Source organism: Epinephelus moara, chromosome 5 (assembly GCF_006386435.1).
Source record: "Epinephelus moara isolate mb chromosome 5, YSFRI_EMoa_1.0, whole genome shotgun sequence".
NCBI lineage: Eukaryota > Metazoa > Chordata > Actinopteri > Perciformes > Serranidae > Epinephelus > Epinephelus moara.
Genome location: NC_065510.1, coordinates 7021501 through 7038598, shown reverse-complemented (window position 1 = coordinate 7038598; position 17098 = coordinate 7021501). Strand labels below are relative to the sequence as shown.

At 40.1% G+C, this 17098-nt stretch overlaps 1 protein-coding gene across 1 annotated transcript in view; it reads left to right on the top strand.

Annotated features, from left to right (window-relative positions):
• Nucleotides 1-17098, top strand: part of LOC126390636 (voltage-dependent T-type calcium channel subunit alpha-1I-like) — a 334551-nt gene that overhangs the window by 92893 nt on the left and 224560 nt on the right. The window contains exon 5 of the mRNA XM_050045029.1: nt 14678-14837. Within this exon, the coding sequence (XP_049900986.1) occupies nt 14678-14837 (160 nt within the window). The remainder of the gene's footprint in view (nt 1-14677; nt 14838-17098) is intronic.

Genomic DNA, 17098 nt, shown 5'->3' with positions numbered 1-17098 from the left:
TTTTTGAAAAAAGCCTTAAATGAAAGCTGAGAGTCTGCACTTTAAGCAGGTATTCATTGTTTCATTTAAAACCCATTGTGGTGGTGTACAGAGCCAAAATGACGACAACTGTATCATTGTCCAAATATTTATGGACCTGACTGTATATATGTGAAAACAGAGAGATGAAAGGATGTTCATTAATGTAATGCCGTCTGTGGCTCTCATTTAGCACCATGGACAGCTGCTGTCTATCTGAAGCGCTGAACATGAGTCATTGAGCCAGAAATACCTCAACTGAGAACACGTTCAGATTAGATGACAACAAGCTATACTTATGACGTGTTGGTCAGAGTGGGATTTGGCTTTGAGCTGATTACTGTAGAGCCGAGGTGATTTTTAACCACTGTATCATACAACTAATCAAAATTTGATTTGTGGCACTATATATATATTTTTTTTTACAATACCACGTAGAGCTGCCCCCGACTAAGAATTTTCCTTGACGACAAATACTCGTCATTTAGGGCCATTAGTCGACTAGTCATCTGCATGTTTACGATATTATTTAAATCATTAAATGATATATTTTGGTGGTTTGAGTTGAAGGTGTGAGAAAGAATAGTATCAGTAACATTGTTAACACTGTGCTACATTACAGAGAAACACAAAACCGTACTAATGAACCTTCATTAATATAGGCCTATATTTTATCTTCTATCTATTTTATCTTTAAGTGCACGTCACACACTGAGCGAGCCGCCTGTTAATGACGCTGTGGGCTAATGGGCATGTAGCTACTTCCATGTTTCAGATGATACGTCATGTTTGTAGTCGACCAATGAAGATGAGTTTACATATCACCTTGGGTTCGTCCTTCACCTTCTCAAAATGATCCCACAGTTTGGATTTCCTGCCCGACATGTTATTAACTAGCCTGTGGAATAACCGCAGGTACCAGCCCTGGAAATTAACCTGACTCCTGTCTGACTGCTGAGCGTGACCACTTCCTGTGTCTGTCCTTTCAAATTAAAGTCACACACGGTCCAGTCATATAGGTTTTAAATTATTTTGAAAAGGTGAAGCTCCGAAAAGAGTTTGTTTGTTTGTCTGTGACTAAGCAAATAATGAAATCTCCTAAGGCCTAATCAACAAAAGAAAACCCAAACTAACCAGTAAATAAAAACTCACTTGATTTACAGAACCGGACAACAAGACAATACTAAGCTCCCTGACTAGCTACAAAACAGGAGAACAAGTCGAGCAAAACTAAAAGGCAGAGAACCCCTCCAAAGCTTGGACTATATACATTTCAATTAACAAATGTCAGTAGCAAACAGCCTTAAGCCTTGATTGAAGTTTTCTTGGAGTTTGTCTCAGATGAGCGATGCATAAAAACTAAATGCTAACTAAAACCATGCTGGTCCCAGGTGATCCGAGAGGCTTCATGATGTAGCAGCAGAAGATACTGAAGATAAATGTAAAATGAAACAGAAACAAAAGACAAATGGATTTAGTCGGTATATCAGATTGAGTCGATCCTAGATGAAATTATGTGTGTTGATTTGACCACAGTATCAGCGAGAGCTTTGTGTTTCATAGCAGAGGCTGAGGTCATAATGAGGATGTGAATGGGTGCTTACTAGTATACTCTGAAGCCTTGGTTCACATTCCATTTACCCAGTTGTTACAAACTTTTCCAAACTTTTCTTTCCTCAAATCCACAATGAACTGAGGTCTCACATTCGTGAACAAACTAGCATGTGCACATGAATAGGCAGCTGCTTTGGTCAGCTGGCAGGTTGCTCTGGAAGTAGCTCCCTATGCAGCATTGGAATTTTCTTTTTAGTTGTATAAACTTGAATCATGCTTTAGTCAGCAGCTGCTCCACAGATATTGTAGAAATAATCAGGTGAGAAAAACAGAGTGCGAATTGGATTTTTTTTTTGTAATTATGGAAACATCTAAGAACACTGCACTGTATCTCAGCAGTTTTATTTCACAAGGACCACAGTGATGACTGTGAAGACATTTTATCTTTTAACAGTAACTACAGTCTGTGAAGTCACCTTGGTCATTAATTCAGCTTTTCTTCTCTTTAACTGTTTTCAATATTGAAGTACAATAACAAATGAACAGAGAAGTACAGACACTCAGACATATGCAGAAATTTTCCCTACGATTTTGAGTGTCTCAAATATGGATGATGGTGCAATTTAAAGTTTAGTTTGAAGTTTTAATAATTTTTGTACGGCTGGGAAAAACAAGCGCAATCACCAAGATACATAAGTAAGAAGAATTCAGCAAAACCCTGGATTATGTTCAATGACAACATTTCAATGTTTCATTTCAACGCTTTTTATAATCTTGTTGTTTACAATATCTGTGCACGGCAACTATGATATGGCTTAACTCAGGGGTTTTTCATGGTTGTGGCAGTTAAACTATGGCTGTGGTGGATTTAGGGAACTTAAACACCTGGTTAAAGTTGGGGAAAGATTACAACTAAAGAACAAAAAAGAGTACAAATACACTGCCCTATCCACCAGCCCACCCTTAACGTACTTGTACATTTTACCTTGCTACAGTAAGGGCACGCCACTTCCTGTGTTTGCACTAAGTGTTAAAGGGACAGAGAGTGTCCGTTGCAGAGTATTAGAGATATCAGCTATAGAGATATCTGCCTTCTCTCCAATAATGGAACTAGATGGCACTTTGCTCGTGGTGCTCAGAGCGCCAAAAATACATCTGAAAAACTTCACAGCAATGTCTTTTTGACCCCGTTCCTCAAGATAATCCACAGACCTTTTTGTCAGCAGTTTCACGTAGGAACTTTTTTGTTTCTGCTGAACTACACCCACTAACCATAACACCTCACAGAAGGAAGTGTGCATCTACTCATGGATGAGAGGCTCAAAGCATCAAAATTAAATTTAAAAAACTCAACAGCAATCCAGAAATCATGACCCAATTAATTAAGATAATTAACAAATTTAACAAATAAACAAATTTCTACCTACCACACTACACCCACCGTCTGTATCACTGCGCAGAGGGAAGTGTGCATCTACTGCTAGCTCACCTAGCTCAGCCAAGGAGGACGCCAACCAAAAAAAAATCTCATGCCATCATGAACATGAGCCTCTCGTCCATGAGTAGATGCACACTTCCTTCTGCACAGTGATACAGGTAGTGGGTGTAATAGTTCGGTAGAAAGAGAAAAGTTCCCACATGAAACTGCTGACAAAAAGATCTGTGGATTATCTTGAGGAATCGGGTCATGATTTCTATAAAGAGATTTTGCTGTTGAGTTGGAGTGCCATCCAGCGCCATTGTATCTGGGAGTGGGCAGACTCGGGCATCTCTATCTCTATCTACACTCAGCAACTATCACCAAAACAATCTAGATAAATAGCATTACACGTAAGAGGAAATATATGTATTTTTTATTTGGGGAGTGAACTGTCCCTTTAAGCATAGACTAAGAAATGTGAAGTGCTGAATCATCCAATATATATTCAGTTCTTAGGACACTGACCTTCAGATTTTAGACATCAACACTAATATGTTTCTGTTAACTTTATCAAAAATCCTATCCTCCAACTACTGATTAGGGTACTCATTAGTTCGTCATGGCACTGCACCTCCTCTTTTAACCATTCTTTGTTCAGTTTCAGTTAAAAATCTGCACTGATAGGATGAAAAACAACTCTTATGATTGTGAGACTGGGTCTGGTGTTTACAGCTCCATCTTGCTTGCAGATGCCTCCTGTCCTGGTATTGATTGTGACACAAATGCTGCTGTACTGATACCGAGCCACACCATTGTTCATTCTGGATCAAATGGGCCACATGAATCAGCACCATTGTAACTGCAGCACCATGCATGTCGACACAAACCTGACTGCCAAATGCAGCCCAAATGCCTCGTTGTCTTGGCTGTGATTATGTAATTTTGATTGTGTACCTGTTGTTTCTATGAGCTGGCCCGGTGCTTTTCAGGTGCAGATGCAGTTTCGCTTGTGGGCAAATTGATTTTGTCTTTCAAACAGTGATGGACATCTGCACAAAAATAAAAACGGAAAGAGTAAAATTTCAGCACTACGGTCACATTTCATCTCTGTTCAGCCGGTGTGTTGTATACTGTGAGCTACACAAGTAGTTTGATCCTGTGTGAGGAAACAAATCCCAGAGTACACCAAGCGCACAAGGCTATTTAAGTTCCTAAAAAGCAATTTGATTCACCCTGAGCTGTTCTAATTTGGACAAAATCTCCTCAGCACCCAAACCCATCACTGGAGCAATGCTCAAACGTTGTGAAGTGCGTTTCCGAGAGAGCTGCTTAGTCTCTGTCCTTTTTGATGAGAATAATCAGAGCTCGCTTCTACTTGCTTTTGTGCTTTATGGGTCTAAATTGCACCTAGCAGGCAATAATTTTAAGAAGCTATGAGTACTCTCTAAGTCGGATATGCTGGTGCTTGAAGTTAATGTTGTTTTGCTTCCTTCATGAGTATAATTGCTAAACCTCCCACTGCTCATAAATCTGCAACATAAACTATTCGAGCAATTTAGTTTTTTCTTCTCTGAAAGCAGGTGGAGCGAATTTGTTGTTCACAGGGAAATGTGTGGTGATTTCTGTATTTGTCACATACATGAGCACACACACATGGCGGGCATTTAAACATGCATATGGTCACAGGGCGACATTAATGTGCCTGATGCGTCATCATATCCAATAACATTGCCAGTCCTTCTCCACTGTACCCCTCTGTCTGTCTCCTTTTCTATATTTTTGTTTCTCCTGTCTGTTGCTCTGTTGAAATACTTTCAAGTGAAAGGAGAGCAACAGTTTTGTAATTCTTCATCCTTTTTTATTATTTCTTTCTGTCTGTTCTGCCTCTCTTTCCTCCATTATTTCTCCATCCATCTGACTGTCTGCTCCCTCCACTGTTTGAACATCATAATGCTAATCCTATAACCTCAAGCGTGACCATGACCTTTCAGTTCTTATCAGGGTAGTTTTGGTTGCCCTGTGTGTAACTTTCGGAAAGTCCTTGTTATTGGTGAAATCTGCAGTCATCGTCCTGTCAAGGACCTGGGTATCTGCCCAACGTGACATGCATTATGACTGACTGAATGTCAAGTAGCATTATGTTGATAGAATGGAAAATAAATTGGCTCACAATCATATTTAGATCGTTACTATCTGTGAAGTTCCTATTTTCATTTGACCATTGGCTTCATAATACTGAGTATCTTGTCATTTGCCAATTAGTTTATCAGCTAACGTTATGGAGAAGCTAGCGGAAGGTCTATGCCACTTAGCTAATTTAGTTAGCTCGTTAGTTAGCCTGCTCAGCTAGCTGTAACTTGCACTGCATGGACCTGGTGTTGGTTGCTTTGTAACATTAGCTGATAAAGCAATTGCAAACTAGCCCTGGAAGTCTGGATGAATTAGTTGATGTTAATCACTGAACTCAGTTTTTTGCGACATTAGCTAGCTTGCAATTTCTCCACGTTAGAAAGCAAGCTAACATTTGCTAACATTAGCCAGCTGAAACCACAATATCGCAATATATTTTACATGTAAGTTTGTCCTCTAGGATTTGTTTCAGCACTAGGGGCAAAGAAATTCTGAAATGGGGACCTTTATTTGATGAATTTATTGTTTATCAGACAGAAAATGAGAGAAAAATAAGCCAGTGCACCCTGCGGCCCTTCAGCCACTTCCCAACACCTGCAAATTACTTCCCTGGGAGGAGTTTGGATGGCAGCTCTGGATATGGACCGTAGACGAAAGAAATCCCACCACGAATGAAGGTCCATCACTGAGCCTCTATTGCAAAATGCTGGTCATTTGTTTATGTTAGCAGACTCCATTTCTAACCTAACGTTAGCTAGTGTTGCACACTGTTAGCACACATAACATCACCACAAAATTTGTCCCAGGTTCTTTACATAGAAGGCAGGCTGTTAAAGACAACCACAAAAATTGAGGATGGTCTCAGTTTTTAAGGTACGTTTCATTCTGTTTACCAGTTGGCAGTAAAAAGCAATTAATACATGTCAAACTTTAAATAAAGAACCTTTATCTCGAACAAACCATAAGTGACGGATTACAAAACATCCATGAGTCATTGTTTGCATAAGTCATATGGTTGAAAGACAAACAGTCACTATTTGGTTTAGGTGTGAGAAGTTGTTGTTGTGTTATAGTGTACATGTTAAAGGGTTTTTTTTGGGGAGTTTTTCCTTATCCGCTGTGAGGGTCCAAAGGACAGAGGGATGTTGTATGCTGTAAAGCCCTGTGAGGCAAATTGTGATTTGTGATATTGGGCTTTATAAATAAAATTGTAAAATTGAATTGATTGATGTATATAAAGAGAGATATTTATTTAGTGTGAGAGGAGCTGTGCTCACCAGATGCCATGAAAAACTAAACATTCTTAACGTTGCACTCCACAGTGTAACAAAGTAAATACTAAACAAAAGCGATCTATAAAATGTTCCACTCTGTAGGTTTTGCATTGCAAGTTTGTGTTTCAGACTTTCATTAGGCTACATCCCTAATGGCTACCAATGTTTTTGTGCAAGTTGGACTTAATTTGCAATTGAATGGGTTGCACGGCTCTCTGCCAGGATGAAACACAAACAAGTTATTTAAGTCTACACCATGTTTACAGCTGTAATCTGGGAGTTTTATGAGTAGCGGTGACTTTTTATTTACTGAGCTTCCTTTTTGACATTTAAAAGGCAAAATGTATTGTACCGGCCTATCTGTAACACAGCTTAGAAACAAGCCAGAAAAGAAGTAGTGTAAGAAAGTCAAACATTCTGTACAATAGAAAGGATAATAGAAAAAAGACCTCCCCTTGCACTAGATTGATGCTTTCTTTGTGGTTTATTCAGAAACATTTCAATAAGGATTCTGACTTTGGGTTAAAGAAGCATAAAATAGAAGAAGAAGCAGGTGAGAAGGGAAAAGAAGAGACACAAAGAGAGACAAACGAGGGAGGGAGGCAGGGATTATCCAGCTCCATGAAGGATGGGATAAGATGGACGAGAGGAAGAGAGGGATGATGAGGGGAGAGATGCTGGGGGGACTCAGATGAGCATGCTATTACGATGACGAATAGAGCTAGGAGACAAGTGCAAGGAATGGAGGGAGATGGAGATAAAATGAGCGAGGGACAGAGAGGACGGAGGACCAGAAAGTGGAAGATCAGATGAGAAAAGGGAGATGATTAGATCGTAGAGAAAAGGATGAGGCGATCCAACCATTGCACTTGTGTTTTTTATTATTACTTTGTGTACTGAAATACAGGTAGATTGACAAGCACTGCTATCACAACAATTATTCATACACAAACACACAGACAATATTGCAATACATTGTCTTCAACTTTAATGAACTGCTGTTGGCTGAGGCATAAATCCCAATGTTGCAATTTCCCTCAGACCTTGAGTATAAGGAAGACGGCAAAACACACATACCACTTGAAGCTGTCACGGTCCCATGTACTGTACCTTCAAGACATTTGGAGTAATTGGATGGATTCAATGTGCCAGCCATTAATGCAGACAAATCTGAGGCTCATTTGAGAGACTGGAATAAAATGGCAGCCTGTTTACTGAAAATGTCATTGTAGGTTTTACCTTTGGCTGGTGAATCCTTGTTTAGCCATGGTGATTACTTCATTCGAAGATAACTAGCCAGAAGCTCTCACAGCTGTTCCTGGAGAAAGCAAAATTAAATGGTGGCTGTTTCTGGGAGGATATTGGAGAACTATTTGGCACACAATTAATGGTCAGTGCAAATGTTCAGAGCAAGTGCAGGGAGCAGTGATCCCTTTATTTAGCAAGGCAGAAAGTAACAGGGTGGAGGTTGCGGTTGGATAGACATCTGTCAACTTTCATTCTGGAGGTGGGAGATTGTCCAACATTGTTTTTATTTATTCACCGGTGACAGTGCACATAAGTAAACTTATCAGTTTTCACCTCAATGTAAATGTCCCAGAATTGGCCAATGAGCTAAGTCCCTGGGTAGGCTGTTACAAATTATAACAATTTTTTAGTGGGAGTTGAAATATCCGCTGAGGTCTCCTCCTCTTCAAAACTGATGAACCTGGTGATTTCAACCCGTAAAAATACCAAATAAACAGTTTCAGGTTTAAAAATCTGTGTTTTTGCGTTGATGCTCTTTGCGATCGGGCTGCTATCCATGGCGACATGAAAACGTAAATGGCCCTATCAACAGCCAGTATTTGGTTTGTTTGTTCTGGGCCACTCCCTCCATTGTTAGGTATGGTGTTATATGTCTAAAGTTAAATTTGATAGCACTGGCTGCCTTTTTTAATATGCTTTTTAAATTGAAATGTAGAATGATCCCGTATTATTTAAAATCAGACACCAACTTAAGCTTTTCTCCTTTAACAAAAAATCCAGTTGGTGAGTCTCTGTTGTTTTTCATGTGAAAGACATACAGTTCTGTTTATGTTCAGGTGTAAACATGAAATGCTGAACCAATCAGATACATGGGCCATGGCCGCAGTTAACTTGTTTGGAGCTTGTTTGTTTTAGCATGCAGATAAAGAACTGTGTCATCAGCGTACATACTGTATCTGTGTTGACATATGGGCTGACTAAAGGCAGATCACTCATATACAAGCTGAACAAAATAGACCCCAGTGTAGAACCTTGAGGAACACCAATTGAGTGTCGCCGATACATACAATTTGCTTCCTGTTTGTTAGATATGAGTTCATCCATTTAATGGCACCAGTGTTTTTAATCGTGCTAGTAGCATGGCTGGAGGGTTGGCAATCAGCTGCTTGGTCTGAACTGAAATGTCTCAACACCTATTTAATGAATTGCCCAGAAATTTGTTTACAGATATTCATGTCTCCCATAATTGTTACATCGTAGTTGTAAACCTAGGTTGTTGTACACATAGGCTTTAACCACAATCTTTCCCAAAATGTTTTACTTGCCTTACTGAAATGATAGGCCTTTTTAATAGCAGAGATTTTTGACTTGCCACATGTCCCAGTAAGCTGTTACAGTGTGCCAGTGAGTCAGTACGGGCAATTCCAGGACCCTGAGATTGAAGCACCTATACAGAATTTAGCCAGCATAATTTCATTATTTAAAACGACTATTTTCCAACTCTGACATGTCAAAATGTGTTCTGTGAAAAAGGCCTCTATCTTGTTGATAAGCACCGTCTTTCCCTACACTTGATACAAAGCTGATAGAGTCAGTCCATGAAAGCATAAAAGCTTTCTTGAACTGGTGTAAAACGACATCCTAATGCTTTATAAAGTATCGACAGGGAAATTATTAATTATATAAAAATGAAAGTGTCAAGTTATTTGGTAAACTACCAGCCACAGTGGTCCCAGGATAAAAGGGTCAGTTTATAACAAACAGAGTTGTGCGCTGCGCCAGCATCAGCTGCCAAAAGCCACTTATTTCACTCCTCTTTATTTGTTGGATGAATAAAGAAGCAATTCTCTCCTTTATTAAAGACAATTTACCACAGAGCTCATCTCAGGGGTAATTCAATCTCCATGCTGCTGGAGACACACATACACACCAGCATATGCAAACACACTGCACAGGCAACAAATGCAATGACACAAAACCGCAACCAATGCAAAGCCACAAACACTCGCATACACACACTTGTAGGCGCATATGGACTGAATGTGCACACACTCAGTGGAGGATGTGTGAAGTGAACAGAAGAGTCAGTTAATGGGACGCTAATGGAAATTATCCAGGCCTGGTTCCCACTGGCCACAGCTTAAAGGACTGGGCCTGTTTACTACATTACCCACCCCTCTGGGAAATGCTGTATTAGCAGCCAAGGTAACAGCCACAGCACACTTTCTCTCTGCCGCCCCTCTCTTTTTATTTATTCTTTTCATTTTTATTCTGTTTATTCTCACATCTAATCTAGTTTGCACTTTGCTCATTTCCTTTTTCTTTGCTCCTAACATTGCCCTCCCCCTGTCCACAGATGCTCCCGCAGTCTGCTGTAAATGTTTGAAATGATTAAAGTTGCCTTTTATATAAAGCAAACATTTGTTATTCCATTTAACCAATATTTAATGATCAAATAACCAGGATAACTTTCACTTAGATATAACTTTGATTTTACTTCCTGTAGGAAACAGTTTTAAATCTTTTCATCTTTTAATTACATCTTGAACTTTGGCGAAAAACTGCGATAAAATGCCCTTTTATTTTTTTATGTATCCCTGCTTTGTATACTTTATGTCTCTTTGGCATTTGTCTTTTTTATCTTTTCTTTTCTTTTGGAAACATTACATAAAGTTTACTATCATTGCTGTTGATTAATTGTAATTTAATATTAGAGTGTCTTGAGTGATACTGCAGCACTGTGAGTCGCTGCTAACTTCAAACAGACTTGATCATTCTGAAAAGAAAACAGAAAAAGAGACATCTGCTTCAACTTTCTCAAAGGAAATCGAGTTCTGTGATGTGTACTATCTGGCACCAACACAGCCGGGGTTAACTTCAGTTCCAGTAGAGTTCAAGTCAGTATAATTTAGTTTGATCCAGATCAAACTTACTTGATTTGAATAACATTTTGCATGTGTGTTTGAAGCCCATAATTCCACTAATTAGAAAAATAGAATGCTAAAATAGGGCCATTGATAGAAATCTTTCAAATTTTTGTCACTTTTTAAAAAATATTTAGCCTTGACTGGCAGTGACAGCTAACGGTTTCATACCCACAAATGGTTAGATATTTACATTAAAAACCCAAATTACATAACTGTGTAGTGTGTAATGAGAGAGGAAGGACATATATTTTTCCCAACAAAAGTGAAATCTTATCCTTTGAGGGGGATTTAAATTTTTCATGAGACGTGCATTTACCAGTTGTGATTGGCCACTACATTCAGTGCTGAAGAACATTTCACATAAGGAGATATGACACCAGAAAGTTTCATCCACAAATAGGTGAATACTTTATAACTCCCACAGAATACATACATAACATTTAAAATACACCTGTCCACTTTCATGGAAATGTTACATATTTGATGTCTTTTATTTTAAATACACACCAGTCAAGTATAAAAGTATCATTAAAAGCTATTCAAGACTTTACAGCTTCCTTATCTTCCACTTCTTCAGACTGAAATATCTTAAGTCATACCGACATTTGGCAGGACCCCGGGGAGAGGGTCTGAGGACCGCCTGCCCACTTACTCTTGATTAGTCAGCTAAATGCTGTATCAGTCCCCCATCTATTTTACAGATAGAGTTTAACCCCTGGTTTAGTTTCCTTATACAGATCAGAGCCAAATTAATGGGCCATGGGATCACAATTAGTGTGGAGATTAGGGATTGATTAGCTAATTATGATAATACGAAGGCTTATATGGAAATGCCGGCATAATGCCTTAATTTTCTGCACGGGCAAAAGAGTGGGAGGGATGAGAGAGAATGCATCTGTGTAAAAGAGAGAAAGAGGTAGAGAGATGAGACTTTTTAGAGTGTGTTTGTGTGTGTTTCTTTGTGCGAGTACACAAATTATACAGATGTGTTTCTTCCATTTACTATGAAAAGACATGAAAAATCTGAATCTGTTGCTGGTCCACACGTCTTTCTTATTGGTTTGCATTTGGGATTTGAAGCAGCAGTGCACAGGAACAACAACAAAAAAAGAATCCCACACAGAACAGAGGTTATGATATTGTAACCCTAGTGATATTAGCACAGGCTCTGCCGTTTACTGGACTCTTTGGGTAATGCTTTCCTCCAATCACAAGCATGCGTCTGCCCACAAAAATCTGCATAAATGTAGCTGACACCACTGTTGTGGGGCTCCTAATGGGGATAGATGAGTCACCTTACAGGGATGAGGTCCAAAGACTCTCCGAATGGTGCAGAAAGAACAACCTGGCGCTCAACACCGGTTGAACTTTTGGAGGCACAGAGCAGATCCAGCACCCCTCGTCATACATGGAGATAAAGTGGAGAAGGTCTCCACTTTTAAGTTCCTGGGGATCACCATCTCCCAGGAACCTACCTGGGCTGCAAACACCACAGGAGTGGTCAAGAAGGCCCAGCAGAGACTGCACTCTTTAAGACTGCTCAGTAAAAGCGGATTGAAAGACAACCTGCTGGTGACCTTCTACCACTCCAACATTGAGTGTGCTGGCGTACTGAATCATTGTGCGGTACGCTTCCGCAGACAGGAAGGCCCTCCAGAGGGTTATCAGGTGATCAGCTGTCCCCTGCCCTCTTTGGAGGACATCTCCAGCTCTCGGTCCCTCAGTAGAGCCAGGAGGATCAAGGACAGTTTCCACCCCTGTAATAAACTCTTTGCACTACTGCCCTCTGGAAGGCACTGGAAGACTTGAACACAGCTTCTTCCTCCTGGGCCATTAGATCTGTCAATGCTGCTAAGCTGAACCACCTCACATAAACTAATAGGTGCAATATTCTACCATGGTGCCCTTGGGCAATACATTTTTTATGACTTTAAATATTTATTAAGTACTTTATAGTGCATCTGTGATTTTATATGTTGCTCTCTTAAGTGTGTGTGTGGGTATGGGTAAATTTGCACTGATCAGGTATGGCATTTTAATTTCATTGCACTGTGTAATGACAATAAAGGCATTCTTTTCTATTCTAGCCAATCTGGACATGTCTACCTGAATACATGCAGACCACACAGTATATACAGTATATATAATATATAAGTCGTGTAGGAAGGACAGTGTCCCTGGGTAGGTGGATGTGCCTGTGCTAATAGAACTAGGGTTACAATATTGTAACCTTTGTTCTATCTCACACAGGTCCACCCTCTACCAGACTTTATGGGTTCATTGGGTGGAGCCTGATGAATGACCGTCCTGTTGTGACGTATCATTGACCTAGCTACACACATCCTGACAGGCTAAAGGGTTAGTGGAAGGACAGCGTACCCAGGTAGATGGCTTCGCCTGTGCTTATAGAACTAGGGTTACAATACCATAACCTTTGTTCTATCTCACACAGGCTCCGCCCTCTACTGGACTTTATGGGTACAGTGGGTGGAGCCCAATACTTGGACACCCTGCGGTGGAAAGACAACGATAGACACCCTGCACAACTCATTTCCTGGGCCATCTAGGAGCAGAGTAACATGTCGGGGTATCATGCCCAAAAGGGAATCCGTTAAAACACAACTGAGACATACCCGAGCCTTTTCATCAATCTTGCGTCCTTCTAGCAAACATAGACCCTGGATTTTTGATTTGACGGTTATGTTTATGCAAATTTCAGTGGGCAAATGCGTGCTCCTGATTGGAGGTGGGTATTACCCACAGAGTCCAGCAACGGGTGGAACTTGTCACAATCAATACATCACCCTCAAAATACAAAAAGCATGCATGACTTTTTGTTAGTGTGTCTGTACATGTCAGAAACGTTGTCTGAACATATGATGTAGCTTTTTGTTTATTTGTTCACACGTGCTCAGCTCACTCAGGTTTGACACTTAACTAATGCCTTCAGGCAGCATAATATTAATCAGTTGATGGCTCTTTACACACAACAATCTGTCATTTTCAGCTCAGTGAATGAAAACCAAATTGTTAGATTTCTTGAGAGCAAAAAAATATGGAGTATGGAGCTGACTGGTCAGCCAGGCTAATGTGTGTGTAGACTGTCTGCGTTCCTGTTCAGTGGCTGCTCTGTCAAAGTCAGTGCATTGTGTATCAAAAGGTCAACAAGGCTGTCCAATCACAACACTTCTTTCAATTGTGGAAGAGGTATGCAGTTATCTTTCGCCTATAACTTGAGGACACATCTAACGTTCAATATCCTCTAAAACCTCTGAGCATCCCAAGATCTGTTGGGCAATGGTGAGATGAGGAATTTGTATAAAGGCAAATTATAATGGAATCTACAAAATGCTTTATGGTTACCACCCACAAATTTTTATTTCACTGTTGCTGTGCTTTCTAAATTATTTCTTGGCAATGATCAGACGCAAACCGTTCTCAAAAGAACAAGTAGTATGCAGCCTGAGAGTATTACAGAACCTGCCTACGTAGACCATTTGAGCAGGTCGGGGTGGCTGTGGCTCAGAGGTAGAGCGGGTCGTCCACTAATCGGAAGATTGGAGGTTTGATCCTGGGCTCCTCCAGCCCGCACGTTGAAGCATCCTTGGGCAAGATACTGAACCCCAAATTGCTCTGGTGGCTGTTCAATTGGTGTGTGAGTGCAAATGAATGGTTACTAAGTGGCAGGTGGCACCTTGTATGGTAGCCTCAACCACCAGTGTGTGAATGAGTGAATGTGACATGTAGTCTAAAAGCACTTTGAGTGGTCAGAAGAATAGAAACGCTCTGTACAAGTACAGTCCATTTATCACTTTGTTAATCTGGGGAACAAGCGCAAGTTCAGCTCATTGTCCTTCAGTCAGCTGAGGGTTATATTTCTGTAGGCCATGTCCTTCGAAGAAATTGGATTTCTAAGTACTGCTGGACTCACCTTTGTGCCAACAGGGAAAGTGTCAAAACTTCAGATAGTCAATCCACTTGCTGGTTCAAAGCTACGATTACAGATGGGTCACATTTAGCTGAGGAGAAGAAGTGAAAGTAAGTTATTTTGGATGGAGGGTACGGGTTACATCGTGTGTGTCATTTTTCTATGTCTGTCTTTTCAGGCATGCGAATCCTCGTGAACCTGCTGCTGGACACTCTGCCCATGCTGGGTAACGTCCTCCTCCTCTGCTTCTTCGTCTTCTTTATCTTCGGCATCATCGGCGTGCAGCTGTGGGCAGGGCTGCTAAGGAACCGCTGCTACCCGGAGGAGAACTTTACACTGTGAGTCACCGTCTGGTCTGTGTGTGTGTCAGTGTGTGAAAAAGAAATCGTGAGAAGTGTGAGACAATGTTATGCTTCAGGATCTGAGACATTGGTCTGTTAGCTTTAAAATGTATCTGCAAGTGTGTGTAATATGTACACACTAATATTAGTTTGTGTTTCCATGCTGTGTCAGGTTGTTTGTGTAATGGTGCAAATGTGAGATAGTTTTAGCAGGTGAAAACACAAGTATACATGCATGAGAACACACTGTTGCCACATTATGCGCTTTTACCTAAGCGTATGTGTTTGTCAGATTGTGTCTGTTCATGGGTCTGTCACCCCACCTCTCATCGTGACACAAGAAAATTACATCATCTTCTCAATTTACTGATATTATCATAGACAGAAATGAGGTCTCTCTCTTTTTCTCCCTTCCTCTCTCTCTCAAGTGCTAATATAATGAGGCTGATTGCAAACCCAAATTTGCACAAAGCAAATATCATTATCTCTTGAGTCAATTCTGTCACTTAATTAAAAACCGACACTCTCTTTCTTTCACCCTCCCAGCCTCGTCGACCCCCCCTTTGCAATCTCTGCTACACTGTGTCAGATCGCTAAAATCATTTTAGCATGGATGCAGGACACTATGGGCACTTCTGGTCCATGTAATCATGTAGTTCTAACAAAAAAGTTTTGCAGAGAAAAGAAAGATAGGAATGAGAAAGAAAGTGATCGAGTGGGGGGAGATATAAAAGAGGCATTCCAAGGGTGCTCATACAGAGTACAACATCACTCAAAACCATTGATTACACTGAGTACGTTACATGGACAGTTTAACTCCCTTTTCATTCGGAATGAAAGTTCATTCCTATTAAAAGTGATCTTGTAAACACGTAATTCGGAGTGAAAATGGCCAATGCGATTGAAAATTCAATCCGATGTAAGGGGCTGGAATATTCCATTTCTAATTCCGAATGAAAGAATTTCTCGCACTTGTATACACTCATTCCTCTTTAAGTTCATTCCGGTCTTTCTGCGCATGCTCGTTTCCTTGCCCTTCTGGCGCGATGACGTATATAGCGTGCATAGCAACGGGCTGAGATAGAGCAGTCAGACTCGTTGCACTCACCGGTTTCCATTCACTACAGCACGCTCTTCTATCTCCCTTCTTCGACCTTCTACCTCTCTTCTCCTCCTCAACAGATGAAGCATTAGCAGAACAAGGTTGTTGTCGTACTGCTGCTTCAAGAATATAAGCAAAACAAGCCCGAAAAAGGCATTAAGAACGGCGTCGTCAAGAATCTTGTTATCCGGAGCGAGGACTACAGTGTTTTCTTCCAGTAAACGTAAACACGTAACATCCGCCCCGCCCCCTATCCAACCAGAAACCTTCCCTGCCCCAAACCTTGCGCAGACCTGAATAAAGGCGATTAAACTGATCTGCCGTGTAAACCCTCATTCAGAATGAATATTTCCCATGTAAACTACCTGGAAAAACTTTAATTCCGAATGATTTCATTCAGATTTATTTCATTCTGAATGAGAAGCCATCATGTAACCGTACCCACTGACAGTTAACTAGCCTACATACTGTCTTTGTAAAAAAAAAAAGAAGACCCCAAAGGTGGACATATTTCCACAAAAATAAAAAATACAAAACCTTTGCGTTAACCCTCTGAAAACGGACCTCCAATGGGCAGTCATGAGGGATTGCTGTTTTCACACTTATGTTTAAAACTGATCTAAAATAAAAAAAAAAAGAATCTATAATAGCTAGAGCATTAATTCTATTTGCAGCAAAAAGCAAAAACATCTGTCTTTTGCGCTATCACATTGTCCTATTGGAATGATGTCATGACATTATCCTACAAGCGGTCCAGAAGATGGTGAATAGATGTAGTGACGCCACAGTAATATGGCTGCAGGAGATTGTTCATCCTTTTTAAAACCAATCTAAAATCTAAAATGACATCAATATGCTATACAGTTTTAACAATGGTGAATTTATTTTAATTTATTTATGACACTGTTTTAATACTTGTATCAATTATCATGGTTTATTGACTTACATAACCTTTTAGCTTTTAGGTTGTACAGATCTTTGGGACATGACATACCAAACATTTCTACTGCAAATCAAAACAGCTTTGCTCTCTGCTTATAAAAATGAGCACTCCTCAAAAACAAAAAAACAAAAAAACATAGTTCAGATAATTTATGGAGTGTTAAGTAATATTTTTGTCACATTTCTACATTTAAAAATATTTTGGATCAACATC